General features: G+C 51.5%; 1 protein-coding gene across 6 annotated transcripts in view; it reads left to right on the forward strand.

The window, feature by feature from the left end:
• The window catches only part of ARHGEF15 (Rho guanine nucleotide exchange factor 15), a 344,297-nt gene that overhangs the window by 240,985 nt on the left and 86,638 nt on the right, over positions 1–16,674 (forward strand). For all 6 annotated transcript variants that reach the window (XM_085639089.1, XM_085639083.1, XM_085639084.1 and 3 more), the window contains one exon: positions 12,185–13,168. In XM_085639089.1, the coding sequence (XP_085495215.1) occupies positions 12,185–13,168 (984 nt within the window). The remainder of the gene's footprint in view (positions 1–12,184; positions 13,169–16,674) is intronic.

Genomic DNA, 16,674 nt, shown 5'->3' on the forward strand with positions numbered 1-16,674 from the left:
ACCACTCACCACCAGTCACAGATCTGGGTTGAATCCATCATCATTCTTTAGCTCACTTCTCCACCTCAGTTCAGACCCAGCTATATGCAAATCGGTCTTGACCCTGAGCCTTATGGGAACCGTCCAGCCCGAACTGCCAAGCCAGGTCTTCCCTGAACCGAAAACAAGCATCCTGGGACCAGTTTTTGGGTAAAACCCTTCATCAGCCAGGCTAGCTTGAATCCAGTGGCAAAGTGAGCAAGGGACCCACGTCTGGGCATACCCTGCCAACGCGGGGCAAACAAAGCAAACACAAGGAGAGGATGGACGGAGCGCTGAAACTTTTCCGACCCTCACCCCCCAGTGACAGGGCAATACCCAACCCCCAACATCGGAGCCATTCCCAGTCATGTGACCCAGGATAATGGCAGAAGGAACAAGGGGTTAGGACAAAAAAGCCAACTTTCTAAAAGTGCCATTTTCAGAACTGAGACTTAAAATCCGACTATACCATTTAATATGATTTTAAATGACAATTCATTTGAATCTAAATAGCATAGCTCTAGCTGCTTCCAATGCAAAGTTAGCACATCTCAAATCTAATAAGGTAACCCATCATTATTCAGTGAAAGAGGTAGTCCTTACAACAGTGAAATACAAATTTAGCATTTTTTAACTGCCAAAACGTGTAAAACTTAAGTGGATATGTCCTACTTTTTACATACCATTCGCGCTGCCCTAGGAGCTGTTCGGTCCTACCTTAGGGGTGACTTATAAGTGTTATAAAGTAAGGTATAGGGCTGGCAAAAGGTTAAATTTGCTAAGTCAAAAGGGCAGTTTAAAAATTGCACTAAAAGCTGCAGTGGGTGGCCTCAGACATGTTTTAAAGTGCTACTTTAGTGGGTGGCACAGTGAGTGCTGCAGGCCCACTATTAGCACTTACTTTACAGGCCCTGGGTACACGTAGTACCATTTACTAGGGACTTGCAAGTAAATTAAAAATACCAATCGGGTGTAGGCCAATTTTATCTCGTTTTAAGGAGCGAACACAAGCACTTTAGCACAGGTTAGCAGTGGTAAAGTGTACAGAGTCATAAAGCCAGCAGAAACAAACTCGGCAAAACAGGAGGGGTGAAGGCAAAAAGTCTGGGGGTGACCCTGCAGGGAGGGCAGGACTAACACTGTGACTAATATGTCCGGTTGGGGGTAGGATTGCTTAATACTGCTGAGAGCTCAGAGATGGCCAGCCTTATGTCTGAGTGTCTGAGCTGTTTTGTGTGTAAACTCAGTGGTCTGTGTAATGTATACTGTTGCGGCTGCAGGTTGGTTTCTACTTGAAGGTGCTGTGTGCCCTTGTTGTTTACTGTCATACATATATTTGTGGTGTTGATAGCCATTTATATGGCATACCTGAGTTGTGTTGCGCGTGAGTTCAGTGTTCTGCCTAATGTGTACCGTTGGGTGTTGGTTTCCTAGTGGGAATTCCTGTTGGGCGCATCTGTAGGGTGCTGCGCATCTGTTCAATGTGCGCTGTTGTGTGAGTGCCTGTTTGTTGAGCGTGTAGTTGTGAGCTGGTTGATATCCAACTATATAGAATTGATGTGCTCTGTTGTATCCATGCTTTGCGTACTGTAGTGGTTGTGCGTCGTTTCTTAGTGGTAGGGCCTGTTGGGGACACAGTGCCTTGAAGATACAGGTGCTTCTGTAAGGCACTGCATGTGCGCCCGTTCCATTGTGCCCTGTTTTTTGTTTGTGTTGTTTTGTGTGGTGTTGGGCGCTTGTCGATACCCGACTACACAGAGCATCCGGGATGTGTTGGTGGGGGGGGGCAGGGCCCTGTCTGATGTCTTGTGTTGAAGGTCTCACTTCCTCTTGTGTTTGGGCCTAGCTCTTTCTGGATGCGCAGAGTCCTACCAGGAGTGGTGGTGGTAGGCGGGCTGTTGCCATCATCTTTAATGGCCGCTCTAGTAAGGTTTACCTTTATTACAAAACGCCAGGTATTCGGTCAAGAGGTTTAAGAATGCCCACCCATCCAGCACGGGCGTTTTAGCATCTTTAGACCTCCCAGGGCACAGCGCTGCCCTCCGCGTGCAGGGACACACCGCACACGTCACATTCACTCAAAACCCCATTCATAGTCACGCTGTCAGCCAAGCTGTCACACAGCCCGGACATGCAGCGTCAGCTGGCATGGAACCCTGTGGCACAGACAGCCGTGTGGCACACTGAGGAAGGGTCAGCCGAAGAGCCTTGACTGGGCACATGTTGAACACCGTGCTAGCCCAGCCAGGCCGAGGACTTAGGATGTTGAACAGAGTACAGGCCCAAGGACTTAGCATGTTGAACAGAGTACAGGCCCAGCAGGGCCAAGGACTTAGCATGTTGAACAGAGTGCAGGCCCAGCAGGGCCAAGGACTTAGCATGTTGAACAGAGTACAGGCCCAGCAGGGCCAAGGACTTAGCATGTTGAACAGAGTACAGGAACAGCCAGGCCGAGGACTTAGCATGTTGAACAGAGTACAGGCCCAGTAGGGCCAAGGACTTAGCATGTTGAACAGAGTACAGGCCCAGCCAGGCCGAGGACTTAGCATGTTGAACAGAGTACAGGCCCAGCCAGGCCGAGGACTTAGCATGTTGAACAGAGTACAGGCCCAGCCAGGCCGAGGATTTGGCATGTTGAACAGAGTACAGGCCCAGCAGGGCCAAGGACTTAGCATGTTGAACAGAGTACAGGCCCAGCCAGGCCGAGGACTTGGCATGTTGAACAGAGTACAGGCCCAGCCAGGCCGAGGACTTAGCATGTTGAACAGAGTACAGGCCCAGCCAGGCCGAGGACTTAGGATGTTGAACAGAGTGCAGGCCCAGCAGGGCCAAGGACTTAGCATGTTGAACAGAGTACAGGCCCAGCAGGGCCAAGGACTTAGCATGTTGAACAGAGTACAGGAACAGCCAGGCCGAGGACTTAGCATGTTGAACAGAGTACAGGCCCAGTAGGGCCAAGGACTTAGCATGTTGAACAGAGTACAGGCCCAGCCAGGCCGAGGACTTAGCATGTTGAACAGAGTACAGGCCCAGCCAGGCCGAGGACTTAGCATGTTGAACTGAGTACAGGCCCAGCCAGGCCGAGGACTTGGCATGTTGAACAGAGTACAGGCCCAGCAGGGCCAAGGACTTAGCATGTTGAACAGAGTACAGGCCCAGCCAGGCCGAGGACTTAGCATGTTGAACAGAGTACAGGCCCAGCCAGGCCGAGGACTTAGCATGTTGAACAAAGTACAGACCCAGCAAGGCCGAGGACTTAGCATGTTGAACAGAGTGCAGGCCCAGCAGGGCCAAGGACTTAGCATGTTGAACAGAGTACAGGCCCAGCCATGCCGAGGACTTAGCATGTTGAACAGAGTACAGGCCCAGCAGGGCCGAGGACTTAGCATGTTGAACAGAGTACAGGCCCAGCAGGGCCGAGGACTTAGCATGTTGAACAGGGTACAGGCCCAGCCAGGCCGAGGACTTAGCATGTTGAACAGAGTACAGGCCCAGCAGGGCCAAGGACTTAGCATGTTGAACAGGGTACAGGCCCAGCAAGGCCGAGGACTTAGCATGTTGAACAGAGTGCAGGCCCAGCAGGGCCAAGGACTTAGCATGTTGAACAGAGTACAGGCCCAGCCATGCCGAGGACTTAGCATGTTGAACAGAGTACAGGCCCAGCAGGGCCGAGGACTTAGCAGGATGAACAGAGTACAGGCCCAGCCGGGTCAAGGACTTATAATGATGAACAGAGTACAGGCCCAGCCAGGCCGAGGACTTAGCATGTTGAACAGAGTACAGGCCCAGCAGGGCCAAGGACTTAGCATGTTGAACAGGGTACAGGCCCAGCCAGGCCGAGGACTTAGCATGTTGAACAGAGTGCAGGCCCAGCAGGGCCAAGGACTTAGCATGTTGAACAGAGTACAGGCCCAGCAGGGCCGAGGACTTAGCATGTTGAACAGAGTACAGGCCCAGCCAGGCCGAGGACTTAGAATGATGAACAGAGTACAGGCCCAGCAGGGCCGAGGACTTAGCATGTTGAACAGGGTACAGGCCCAGCCAGGCCGAGGACTTAGAATGATGAACAGAGTACAGGCCCAGCCAGGCCGAGGACTTAGAATGATGAACAGAGTACAGACCCAGCCAGGCCGAGGACTTGGCATGTTGAGCAGAGTACAGGCCCAGCAGGGCCAAGGACTTAGCATGTTGAACAGGGTACAGGCCCAGCCAGGCCGAGGACTTAGCATGTTGAACAGAGTGCAGGCCCAGCAGGGCCAAGGACTTAGCATGTTGAACAGAGTACAGGCCCAGCAGGGCCGAGGACTTAGCATGTTGAACAGAGTACAGGCCCAGCAGGGCCAAGGACTTAGCAGGATGAACAGAGTACAGGCCCAGCCGGGTCAAGGACTTATAATGATGAACAGAGTACAGGCCCAGCAGGGCCGAGGACTTAGCATGTTGAACAGAGTACAGGCCCAGCAGGGCCGAGGACTTAGCATGTTGAACAGGGTACAGGCCCAGCCAGGCCGAGGACTTAGCATGATGAACAGAGTACAGGCCCAGCCATGCCGAGGACTTAGCATGTTGAACAGAGTACAGGCCCAGCAGGGCCGAGGACTTAGCATGTTGAACAGAGTACAGGCCCAGCCATGCCGAGGACTTAGCATGTTGAACAGAGTACAGGCCCAGCAGGGCCGAGGACTTAGCATGTTGAACAGAGTACAGGCCCAGCCAGGCCGAGGACTTAGCATGTTGAACAGAGTACAGGCCCAGCCATGCCGAGGACTTAGCATGTTGAACAGAGTACAGGCCCAGCAGGGCCGAGGACTTAGCATGTTGAACAGAGTACAGGCCCAGCCTTGCCGAGGACTTAGCATGTTGAACAGAGTACAGGCCCAGCCATGCCGAGGACTTAGCATGTTGAACAGAGTACAGGCCCAGCAGGGCCGAGGACTTAGCATGTTGAACAGAGTACAGGCCCAGCCATGCCGAGGACTTAGCATGTTGAACAGGGTACAGGCCCAGCCGGGGCAAGGACTTAGCATGATGAACAGAGTACAGGCCCATCAGGGCCAAAGGCGTCACATGTTGAACAGAGTACAGGCCCATCAGGGCCAAAGGCGTCACATGTTGAACACAGCCCCTGCCAAGGACGTCCGTTGAACCCAGTGCTGGCCACGCCAGGCCCAGTTCGCACGTTAGCCCCAGCACAGGTGCAGACCGCCCGTGTGACCCTCGTGCGCTGCACAGCTGCTCCCGCCGCTTCCAGTTGCATAGTTCGAGTCGTCTGTGCAGCGCCCCTTGTCGGCCCACCCTGTGCCGCCCGCCTCCTTTGATATTTGCCCGCCAGCCTTGGCAAGCCTTGCTGTTGTACAAACGTTCGTGAAAGTTGTGCCGGAGCCAAGGGTGCGGTATCCCCACTGGCGACCGACTGCGCTCCCAGAAAGGGCAGTGGCCCGGCACATGCTTTCCTGCGGAGCAACAAATCCAAAGCAGTGAGGTAAGAGGGAACCCGATCCGTGCAGGCGGCAGGACGCGTCAGGCGCGGCGGCAGAGACGGGGGAGAGGCCAGAGCAGGGCGAGGCGAGCGCGGGCTGGGAGAGGAGGACACCCGGGGACTGAGGACGGAGAGCCCTGCAGCCTAACGGGTGCACGAGACGTTCCAGGAGTAAAGGAACCTTGGGGCTTAGCGGATACACGCGATGTTCTGGGAGTAGAACCCTGCGGTTAAGCGGATACACGCGATGTTCTGGGAGTAGAACCCTGCGGTTAAGCGGATACACGCGATGTTCTGGGAGTTGAACCTTGCGGCTTAGCGGATACACGCGATGTTCTGGGAGTAGAACCTTGCGGCTAAGCGGATACACGCGATGTTCTGGGAGTAGAACCTTGCGGCTTAGCGGATACACGCGATGTTCTGGGAGTAGAACCTTGCGGCTTAGCGGATACACGCGATGTTCTGGGAGTAGAACCTTGCGGCTAAGCGGATACACGCGATGTTCTGGGAGTAGAACCTTGCGGCTTAGCGGATACACGCGATGTTCTGGGAGTAGAACCCTGCGGTTTCGCGGATACACGCGATGTTCTGGGAGTAGAACCTTGCGGTTAAGCGGATACACGCGAGGTTCTGGGAGTAGAACCCTGCGGTTTACCGGATACACCGCAACCTTCAAGGAGTAGAACCCTGCGGCTTAGCGGATAAACGTGATGTTCTGGGAGTAGAACCCTGCGGTTTAACAGGGACATCTGCAGTGTTCCTTCCAGGAGTAGAAAACTGATGATTAACGGATACACCACAACGTTGGAAAAGTAGAACTCCGTTGCATAAGGGATACACCGCAGTGTTCAAAGGGTGAACCGTGCTACTTAACAGAGCAACCTTGGGCAGTAGAACACTGTTTAACGGAGACAATTGCAAGGTTGGACTATTCGAGTCCTGCCACTTACTGGATACAACAGTGGAGTTTAACAACTAGAACCTTCCTGCTTAATGGGATGTTTAACAAGTAGAAGAACCTTGGCAACTGAGGCATGCAGCCACCACACTCAACAGGTAGGGCCTGCAGCGTAACAAATACAACCGCCGCATCCAACAACTAAAACAACGCTGCTTGACGGATACAACTGATCAGAACAAGTAGAACTTCAACGCATGACAAAACTACCCTGACACTCGATGGATACAAAGGCGAAGCCCAACAAGTAGAACCTTACCTCTCAAGGGACACAACCAGCACACTCTACCTTGCCCCCTTATCAGATGCAACTGAAACGCAGCACAAGTACAACCCCGATGCTAAGGTGCACGATCATTACGCTTGACTGGTACAGACAAACCGCTTAGCGGTTACAAATGCAATACTGAGGTTCGACCTCGATGCTTAACGGACACAGCCACCGTGCTCAACCGCCCGGCTTCTTAACAGATGCAACACCTGCTGCTTTAGTAGTAATCTACCACTTAAAGGAAGCAGCCACGACTCTCAACTACCACGGGCCCGCTGCGTGACAGACCACCAATCCAACCTTGCAGCATCGCACATGCCACTGCCATGTTTGGTAATACGGCCTTGTCATTTAACGGATACAACCGGGAGCTTTGACAAATGCAACACTTAACAAGTGCGATGCTGTGCTGAATGAGAAGCGCAACTATAGCATTTAACAACAACTACAATCTTCCCACTCAAGAGATACTACGGTTTCCTCGAACAAACACAGCACCAAAGCTTGACAACAGCTGCCATTAGATCACATACTCTGGGTCACCACAATCCAGCCACTCGACGCCAAACACAGCCCTGCGATTCAATGACCAGTACAGACATCCGTACGGCTCGACAACCAGTGTAAAGCATCTACTCGAGGACGATCAGGCCGCTGACTGTCAACTACAACCCTAGTCATCGGCAAGTACAACCGTATCAGTCAATACGTATAAACTTATTCCTCTGCAATAAGTAGCCCAAAACTGCTTACAAGTATATTTCAGCCGACTTACAACCCAGCTTTGGATCAGAAAAGCAGTTCGGATATGCAGCTACAACCCGACACTCGACTACAAGTGCAGCGTTGAGTAAGTCACAGTTTGTTTTCTAACAGTTGATGGCCTGTTGGCCTCCTGTTGTAGTTTGTGACTAAGGATGGTGGGGTGCTGCCTTTTGTCTCAAGCATACTGTGTGGGAGCTTGGTTTTTCAGATGCCACGTCGATATTAATGGAAGATCACCCCATGGGCCGTCCACCCTTCTCGGTGCCATGCCCACTACTTAACCATCGACTTTACTAGGTCTAGAGCTCTGTTTCTGTCTTTCTTTGCGCCCAGAGGGTCTGAGGTCAGAAATAGCACTGAACTGGGTGTACAGTGTTTCCGTGGCAGTGTAGGGTTGAGTGAGGTAGGCCTCCGGCCATGGTTCTGAGCCGAGAGCAGGGCGTAGACTGCACGCACACTCGGTTTACCCTGGGTAATGCTGTGAACGCTGTCGAGAGGGGTGGGGTGAGTGTCAGGAATGATGAACCATGTGTGGTATTGGGGGGTACTTTAAAGGCTGACCGGGGATCTTGGGTTATGTAGTGGTCTGTAGGCCAGTATGAACAGTGACGTAGCTCCAGGGGGGTTGGGGGTGTGACCCCCCCCTAATAGATTGATTCTGGTGTCTGTAGTTGGTTCCAAGAGCCACTAGCTTGGCTAGCAGTGTTTGCGGCTGGGCTTCCACTTGGATTAGCGCCCCTCATTGCACAAACACACACTTACTAGAGCTTTACACACCCACCCCTCCACTTCCCTCGCACACAAAACAGGCCAAGAATAAACAAAGGGCTGGATGGATCTTATGGGGTGCTTCATTCATAACTCTTTTCGTCCACTCTGCCACTGTAATGGTAGTGATGGTTGGGAAATCTGTGTCCCTCATGAATGTAACTGACTAAGCCACGCCCCCGAGCGGTGAGGTCTGTAGGGTACGGTGGCTCTTGCTTGAGAGTATGGTGGGGCCTGTATGAGGAGGGCCTGCTGGATGTGGGGGGGGGAGGAGGGCTGGTCTTCTGAGGGATACCTTAGGGGTTTTAGTAACATTTGCAGTTTCTCTCTTCTAATGTGACTGACTTTTCCCCGGTCCCTGGACATGCACTGCCCTTTCATAGACGCTCTTTCGCACACAGGTGAGTCTTATTTATTAAGTAACTCCTTTCAGCTAGGAGTGTGCAAAATGCTATAATCTGTTTTCCATACTTAGCAGATTTTTGGAAAATTACAAAAAATGCAAGCCTGGCATGTAGTGCTATATTTTAGCGCAAAATGCGTTCTTGCACACAAGGACGCATTTTGAGCAAAACAGGAAAAGCTGGTGTTCTTTTCAGGTTGTTCCTAGGTTCCCACAGTAGAATTTTTACCCGTACCTGAATGGACTTGATTTCGTAACGTGGGCTAATGGCATAACTTCTGGAGTTTCGCGTAAAAAGCACAATGCGAAATGAACATTTTGCCCAGGCGTACTTTTATTGCTGCTGGGACTGCAGAGTGTATCAAAATGTGTGTATTCTGAACCACACAGGTTTAGAGAAGAAAATGGGCTCTTTAAAAATATATATATATATGTATACCTATTTTTCTGGCTAAGGTGGTCTGAAAGCTTGATAGGGTCTGCGCCTTGTGCGGAGACCTGTAGCTAATTTCTGTGCCCATAGAGTGGCTCATTGAGGTAGTGTGTCCTCTGCAAAGGCGCTAGTTTAAGCTCCTCCTGGCGATGATGCACCCGCTCCAGAGATCTGCTTTCAGTCTGCGCGTACAGTGCCCAATCACTGTAAATTGGCTCAGTGGGTTAATGTGCATGCGTCGGAGATCTGTGTGTAGTTTGGTCATCACAGCTTCCAATGCCGGTAAACAATCTAAACTGGTTCTTGACTGGACCCCAGAGACCGGTGCACGGCCCTCAGACCGCTGGTCTTGACCCCACTAGCAGTGCTCGGTAGGTCGGTGCCAGGCCGCACGGGTGACTGGCCTTTCATCGTTTGAAGGCGCTGAATTTCACAATAGTAACTCCTGTTTGTTATCAATCTTTAAGATGCAGTGCTGCGATCGAGGCGCTATGTAAGCATGTATCTCCATCATGGCCCCAGTGAGCTCTGTGCCCCCTTGAAAGAAAGCTCACTGTGCGACCTCTGGCCCTTTAAGGGCTCTGCAATCGGAGCGATAGTTTTCCTACTTTGGCGCCGAGGTCTGTGGACCCCACAAGAGTTCTGCTGCGGACCGGAGCCCGGAGGTGTGAGACCTGTGTACCCTGAGAGATAGCCCTGCTGGTCCGAGGCCTCGCTTATACACTCCGTTTAAATGTGATGGATGGATCTCTGCTGATGCAGGGCCCGTGAAACCTAATTAATAACTCTGCTTCCGACGCCCGAGCCTGTGGGATCTCTGTAACCTGAGCGACAGCTCTGCTGTGCTGGGACTAATCCTCCATCAGGGAACTCCGAATGTCCTGCAGTTCATCTTGAAGAAATGTTTCTGTAGAGTAGACAGTCCAGCTAACCTTTTCATGACAAACTCTGCACCGTCAAAGGGGGGGGGGGGGGTGCAGGCACAGTCAGGGTAGTGGGAGTGGTACAGGCACCGTCAGTGGATGGTGGTGCAGACACCGTCAGGGAGAGGGCGGTGCAGGAACTGTCAGGGGAGGGGGGTGCAGGAACTGTCAGGAGAGGGGGGTGCAGGAACTGTCAGGGGAAGGGAGTGGGGGGGGTGCAGGCACCGTCAGGGCAGGGGGAGTGGTACAGGCAACGTCAGGGGAGGGTTGTACAGACCTCGTCGGTGGGGGGGGGGGGGGGGGTCCAGGCACCGTCAGAGGGGGAGGGGTGCAGGCAACACAGGGTAGGGTAGGGCAGGCACCGTCAGGGTGGGGTAGGAGTGGCGCAGTAACTGTTGGGGTGCAGGCACCGTCAGGGGAGGGTGATTCAGGCACCGTAAGGGGAGGGGGGCAGGCACAGTCAGTGGAGGGTGATTCTGGCACCGTCAGGGAGAGGGGGGTGCAGAAACCGCCAGGAGAGGGTACTTCAGGCACCTTCAGGGAGAGGGTACTTCAGGCACCGTCAGGGAGAGGGTACTTCAGGCACCGTCAGGGAGAGGGTACTTCAGGCACCGTCGGAGGGGAAGGGGGAGCAGGCACCGTCAGGGCCGGGAGGGCGGTAGGTCTCCTTCGGGCCTGGCTCCTTGCTCGCCGTGACTTCTGCTTAAGCCCCTATCACCCCTCACTGCCACCCCCAGGGCTCACCCCTCTGTCTCCTGCCTGTGCCACCCCCAGGTCTCGCCCCTCTGCCTTGCCTAGAGACGGACGGGTCCGGTGGCAGAGACCGACTTTGGGAATGTGTGACGTCAGGTGTCGCCGAAAGGTCGGCCAGGCGTTCATTTTCTTTTTCAATGCTTCGAGAGAGAGCCGTATTTTAAGAGGCTTCTCGGACACGCTACGCCACACTCTCGAAGTGCCGTGAAGTAAAGTACTTGAAAGGCGGCCTCTTGGCACTATGTAACCCACACCAGTCCATGTACTGTGTTGGTCGTGATCCGCATCACTTCTTTGATCCGTGACGTTTCTGAAGGTTTTGGGGTCACGACGATGGCAGTCTTGAGCGCATTGCCAACGCTGGCCATGGGGCACGGATGGCGCCGCCCTGTGGTGCCGATGTACCCTGGCCGGCACAGTCCAGGGGCGCGTATAGGGGCCACGGAGGCCTGCACTTTGACCCCGTGGTGCTGTGGGTGCAGGGCGACCCCCAGCCGCAGGGCAGGGACTGCTGTACCCCCAGCGGTGCAAGTCAATTGTGCCCAATGCATTTGGGACGTGCTAAGTCTTTCTGAAAATGTCCGTGGAAATCTTTGCAACTTCCCCAAGGATGCGACGTATTTCACTTTCCCGCTTTCGTGACTTGTCACCGACGTGCTTTTACCAGTAACAAAATGGTTTTACGCAAGATGTACTTTGCAGCTAATACTCTTTCTGCGCAGTGAGAAAGCTCCGCGAAAAGTAAATTTGCGTAGAAATAACCGCGCCTTTACCAAATTAGCTCTGTTTGATTAGACTAGAGTGAAAATGACAATACTATGTGGTAAATATGAACTAGAGATGCGGTAGATAACTGTGCCAAGAGCAAACATCAGGAACTCTGCAGACCGAAGGAAACTGAAAACCTTTACACATCCCCTAATCTGCATCCTTAAGACCCAGAGAAAGGATGACGTCTAGTTGGGGGGTTGCTGATTTGGGGAACTGGAGACCCTTGGATCCGTTCCCAGCATAGGCACGCGACTGAAAGAACCATGTGATTCTGGGCAACTCACTTCAGCTGAGATTGTAAACATATCTAGTGTTAATATGTTAAAAGACAGCATTTGTTCTGTGCAGTCCTATCCCAGCAGTCTGCTCCCTTGGTTCTGTAATCTGGTCTCAACAGCACTCCCGACACGACCCTCTTCAATGCGCTGCACGTGTTCGAGAAACGTCTGCCATGATAAAAAAAAATGTGATGTATGTAAAGGGCGAAACCAGCATTATAGCAAATACCTTGTTACTGGCGTCACCAGTTATGGTTGTTGTAGAATGGTCTGTTTTGTTTTACTGTCTCAAATTTCAAAATGTGCAGCATGGCATTGTCCACTACTTCATTATTTTCTCCCATTTTTTTGATTTTTACAGAACTAAGAGCAGACCAGCCTCTCTCGCCCCCCGTGGATGGTACGGAAGGCAAGCATGCCAACATGCAGACAGTGCCCGTTTGCCAGAGAGACTGCCCCTGCAGCTGCCATGCCAAGAGGCCGGGCATGGTGATGGTGTGGGTTCCTGACTCCAGCGTACAGGTAGTCGACAGGGAAAACGAGGCTGCCACCCTTTCGGACTCCTCTTCCTCTGCAGACGACTCGCCGCCCTTTCGCCAGGTTTTTGTGGTCAACCGAGAGGACAAGGAAGTCACCAAGTGTGACTCTTCGGAAGATGTGAACGGGAACGTGGCCGGCGTCATCCCGGACACCAAAAACAGGACTCCTAAGGCAAGTATGGCACTACCAAACAAGAAGCCCTTTGGCAGCTACCCTATGAAGCGGCAGAACCTACCAAACGCCACTGGCATGGCCAACGGCTTGAAGGCCCCTGGCATGACCAATGGCCACCACAATGGGATAACTCCAGACGGCTCAAGTACGGGCAATGTTGTCCTAACCTACTACCGGTCCATGTCTGACAGGAGTTTCAGTGAAGACGAAGCTGGCGCGCCCACTACAGGGGATTATGAATGTGGGTCTTCGGACTCAACTCCTGTGTCCGACACCGTGCAGGAGCCACTGTTCGAACCAGCACCCGTCCCTAAACCCCCCAGGAAGAGCAAACTCGGGTCACAGACCTCACTTGAAAATGAGGCTCTCCCTCCAGCTGTTCCCCCAAAGGCTCCCCGCAAGCCACCCCGGAGCTCGCTGGCGCCCTTGCCCTTCTTTCGGAAAGGCTCCCTTAAGAAACAGCTGGAGCAGAACACTTTGGAAGAGGAGGAGGAGGAGCCATCGAGGACTCGCACTCAGCTACGTCGCCATCATGCTATGAAATGCTTCCGGGAGCGGCCATCTTCTTACTCGTCTTCAAAGGAACAGAGAGAGGACTTCGATGACTCTTCTTTGGATGACGCCTCTACAGGTACCCAGTTTATACCCAAGTACTTTGGCTCGTGGCACGTAGTTTGTGCTTGTTTGATATGTCAGATCCCATGTGGGTACAGAGAATAGGACTTCCATTGCGCTTTCGCTGCATTTGTCCATGATGTTTGTGAGTGGGGCCCTGAAATGTTAAGGTAATTTACAGAGTGAGCGTGCTGGTAGAAATATATTTTCTTTGAATTAGGGGCAACATGCAGACCATGTTGAAAGATGCCTTTGTCTGTCTTTCTCCACCATTATCATATCATCCTGGAGTGTAACTGAACTAGGGGAAACATGTCAGTTCCTGCAAGCTCACTGTGGCCCAACTGCTTGAGAAAAATTTCTTTTTGAGTTCCTACAGCTTCCAACATCATAGCCACACCCATTTTTGACACTACACATATTTTCCCTTCACAAGGGTCCAATAAAGTCCCTTTCTATAATAAGGTGTGACATTGCATAGGATCGGGCCTGTGGCCACAGAGGTTGAGGGTTGGGTAAGTGTGCTGTGGAGCATAACTTGCTTTCGTAAGATGTGTGCACAGGTCTTCTTCTTAACCCCTCTGTGCCCAGGGCTACTGCTACATTAATGTCACTGCAGGCAACTGCCTTATGGCGCCACCATAAATGACCACCAGAGGCCACTAGGTTGCAAGAAATAGAAAAAAAGAATGGAAGAAATACTTGAATTAATCTCAGCCACTGGAAATTGTGATTAGAGCTGTATTCCAACCCATTGATTTTTGCCCACTGTGCCCAGATAGGGGCCAACCATATACAAATCAGCCCTGCCCCCGCTCCAATAAAAAGAGCCCAGACCAAACCCCGAAGAGCAAAACAAGCACACTTTTCTGGGGTTTCTGCAGAGTGCATCTGGGCTTGCAGCCCTGCCTGTATCGCCCCTAGTGGGTTGGCTCGAAGACTGCTGATTTGCATATGGCTGGTCCAGGCCCGCGGTACAGCAGATGAGCTGAAAAACTCTGAACGGGAATGTGGCCCGAAATGATTACCAGTGGCTGAGATTTAGTCAAGCATCCATCCTTTACTAGACTGCGCGCGTGCGTCATGGAGGTGTGCGACCAGTGTGTCTGCGAGCATCCCGTGTCTACAGAGGCGATTCAAGGCCACGGGGGACAGATTGTGTAGACAGCAGCATCCCAAATAACTCATCAAAATGGCAGAAGTTCCATCAGCAGTCCGCGTGCCGATCAACACGCCTGCACCGCTGCTTGTTCTTTTTGCAAGTCACGTGGCGTTGGGTTCTTTTCACTTCAAAGGGCCAGATGTACGACGTGATTTTGCATGCGCAAACAGGTTTGCAAACCCGTTTGCCCATGCAAAATCACTGTTGGCCATGTACAATTCCTAAATGGCGAGTCACAATTTATTTGCAACTCGCTATTTAGGAATTGCAAGTCGCGATTAGGAAGGGGCATTCCCTCCCTAATTGCGTCCGCAATGCTATGTGTGAATGTTTTGTGACCGCAACTGCGGTCACAAAACACTCGCAAATTACCACCTTCTTCAAGAGAAACGAAAACGTTTCTTTTTTTAATGCATACTGTTTTCCTTTAAGAAAAACGGGCTTTATTAAAGAAAAAAAAATGCTGCTTTATTAAAAGGCAGTCTCAGACATGGTGGTCTGCTGAGCCCAACAGGCCTCCATCCCTGGGAGGGCTGGCATTCCCAATGGGCTTGCAAATTGCGAGAGGCTCATTAATACTAATGAGCCTGGCAATTTGCGGCCCCATTGGGAATCGCAAAACTGTGCAATAACACTGTTGTACATTTCATTTAGCGCCTCGCAATTTGCGACTCACAATGAGTCGTAAATTGCGAGGCGCTAAATGAAAGGGTCGTACATCTGGCCCAAAATCTTTTAATTACGATTAATCAACTAGAATGTTCAAACTCAAATCTATTAATTGCAACCGATGGATGCAAATATCGAAGGCCAAAGGCTGAAGTCTGATGAACCAGTTGGAATGCCTTCTTGCCAATGTCCTCGATGCAGTTTCTAAATTCAAATATGTGAGCTGCAGTTGAATAAATTCTGGTGGACGGGCTGAAACGCCTCAACACACAAGCCTGAACTTCATTTGGCCCACTGGACCATCTAAATACAAAAGTCCGAGTTTGAGTTTACCAGTTGCAATGTCTAATTATGAATGTCTGAATTGTGGCCTCCTGATTGGAGTATCTGAGCCCGAATGTTTGAATTCCAGCCGACCAACTGGCAGGACCAAAGCTAAACATCTGAATTCCAGTCGCTCAACCCGAATGTGATAGGCAAATTAAAACGTCCCGCCTCTCCCCGTGGACAAATGAGTTGAAGCCCCTTCTGTTTCAAAGCACTTCCAAGCTTGTCTTCAACTTCTGTACTTCCTCCATTTTTAACACGCTGGATGCTTTCATCTTCCACGTTAGAATGTCTGCATTGGAACATCCCTTATCGATCTCTTGCTTTCCACATCGTTTTGTTTTAGCTAACTTTTTGTTCTATTCTGTTAATCGTGGAGTTCTCTCTCTCCCATTCATTTTGTCTCTCCCACTGCCTCTTCCAAACTTGTTCTGACCCTAATATCTTAAAAGAACATCTTCCCCTATTGCCCGCCTCCTCTTTTCTTGGAGTTCTGCCAGTGGCGTAGCAAGGTGGGGCGCGGTCCGCCCCGGGCAGCTCAAGGTTTGAGGGCAGCAGCCTCCCCCGTTTTTACCTGCCGTTCTTGGGGCAGCAATAGACCCCCGCTCTTAAATCGGCCGCCGCGGGGTGGCAAATCGGGTACCGCCATGGGCAACCAAAGTGCTCGCTACGCCACTGAGTTCTGCGCCTGTCAGTGGGTCACTTTTAACCCAGCAAACGGCGCCATTTTGTCGCCCTGGTTTGCTCCTCAATACTGGCGCTTGCACGCTTCACTGACTGATACCCAGTGTACAGTCGACATAAAGGGTTCTACCAGAGATGGGCGAGCCAACAAATTTGAGAGATATCCGAGCTAGGGCCGAGTCTAGGGCCTGGTTTGGCACTAAGATACTGGGACCAGCTATGAATATAGTTGGCATGTAAATCAGCCCAATTTTTCTTTTTTTAAATAAAAATGATAGCCTCCTCTAAATTAAAAAAATGTTTTTTTTTTGTGTTTTTTTTTAATTGGTATTTATTCAGTACAAACAACATGTGTCCCGCTGTTCCTACTACACATGTAGCTTTAGTGGCAATCACGTTGATCTTTACATTTTGCACAGTTAGTTTTACATCTAATGCTTTAGACAGCCTCATTCCCAGCTGGCTTAGCTTGAGCCCTGGTTCTCAAATATTGCATAAGTGGTTCCCCAATGCTCTTGGGAAGTGTCTTTCTTTAACACTCAGGCGGGTTTCAGTTTAGTTTATCAGATCATATCACTGCTTTGAGAGGCATTTATTAAAAGTGATAGTTTTTAATAGAGGTGGGCAAGCCAACACTTCAGCAGGGAGAGCCAAGCCAAGGGTCTTGCTCGGATCTCAGA

Source organism: Triturus cristatus, chromosome 12 (assembly GCF_964204655.1).
Source record: "Triturus cristatus chromosome 12, aTriCri1.1, whole genome shotgun sequence".
Classification (NCBI taxonomy): Eukaryota; Metazoa; Chordata; class Amphibia; order Caudata; family Salamandridae; genus Triturus; species Triturus cristatus.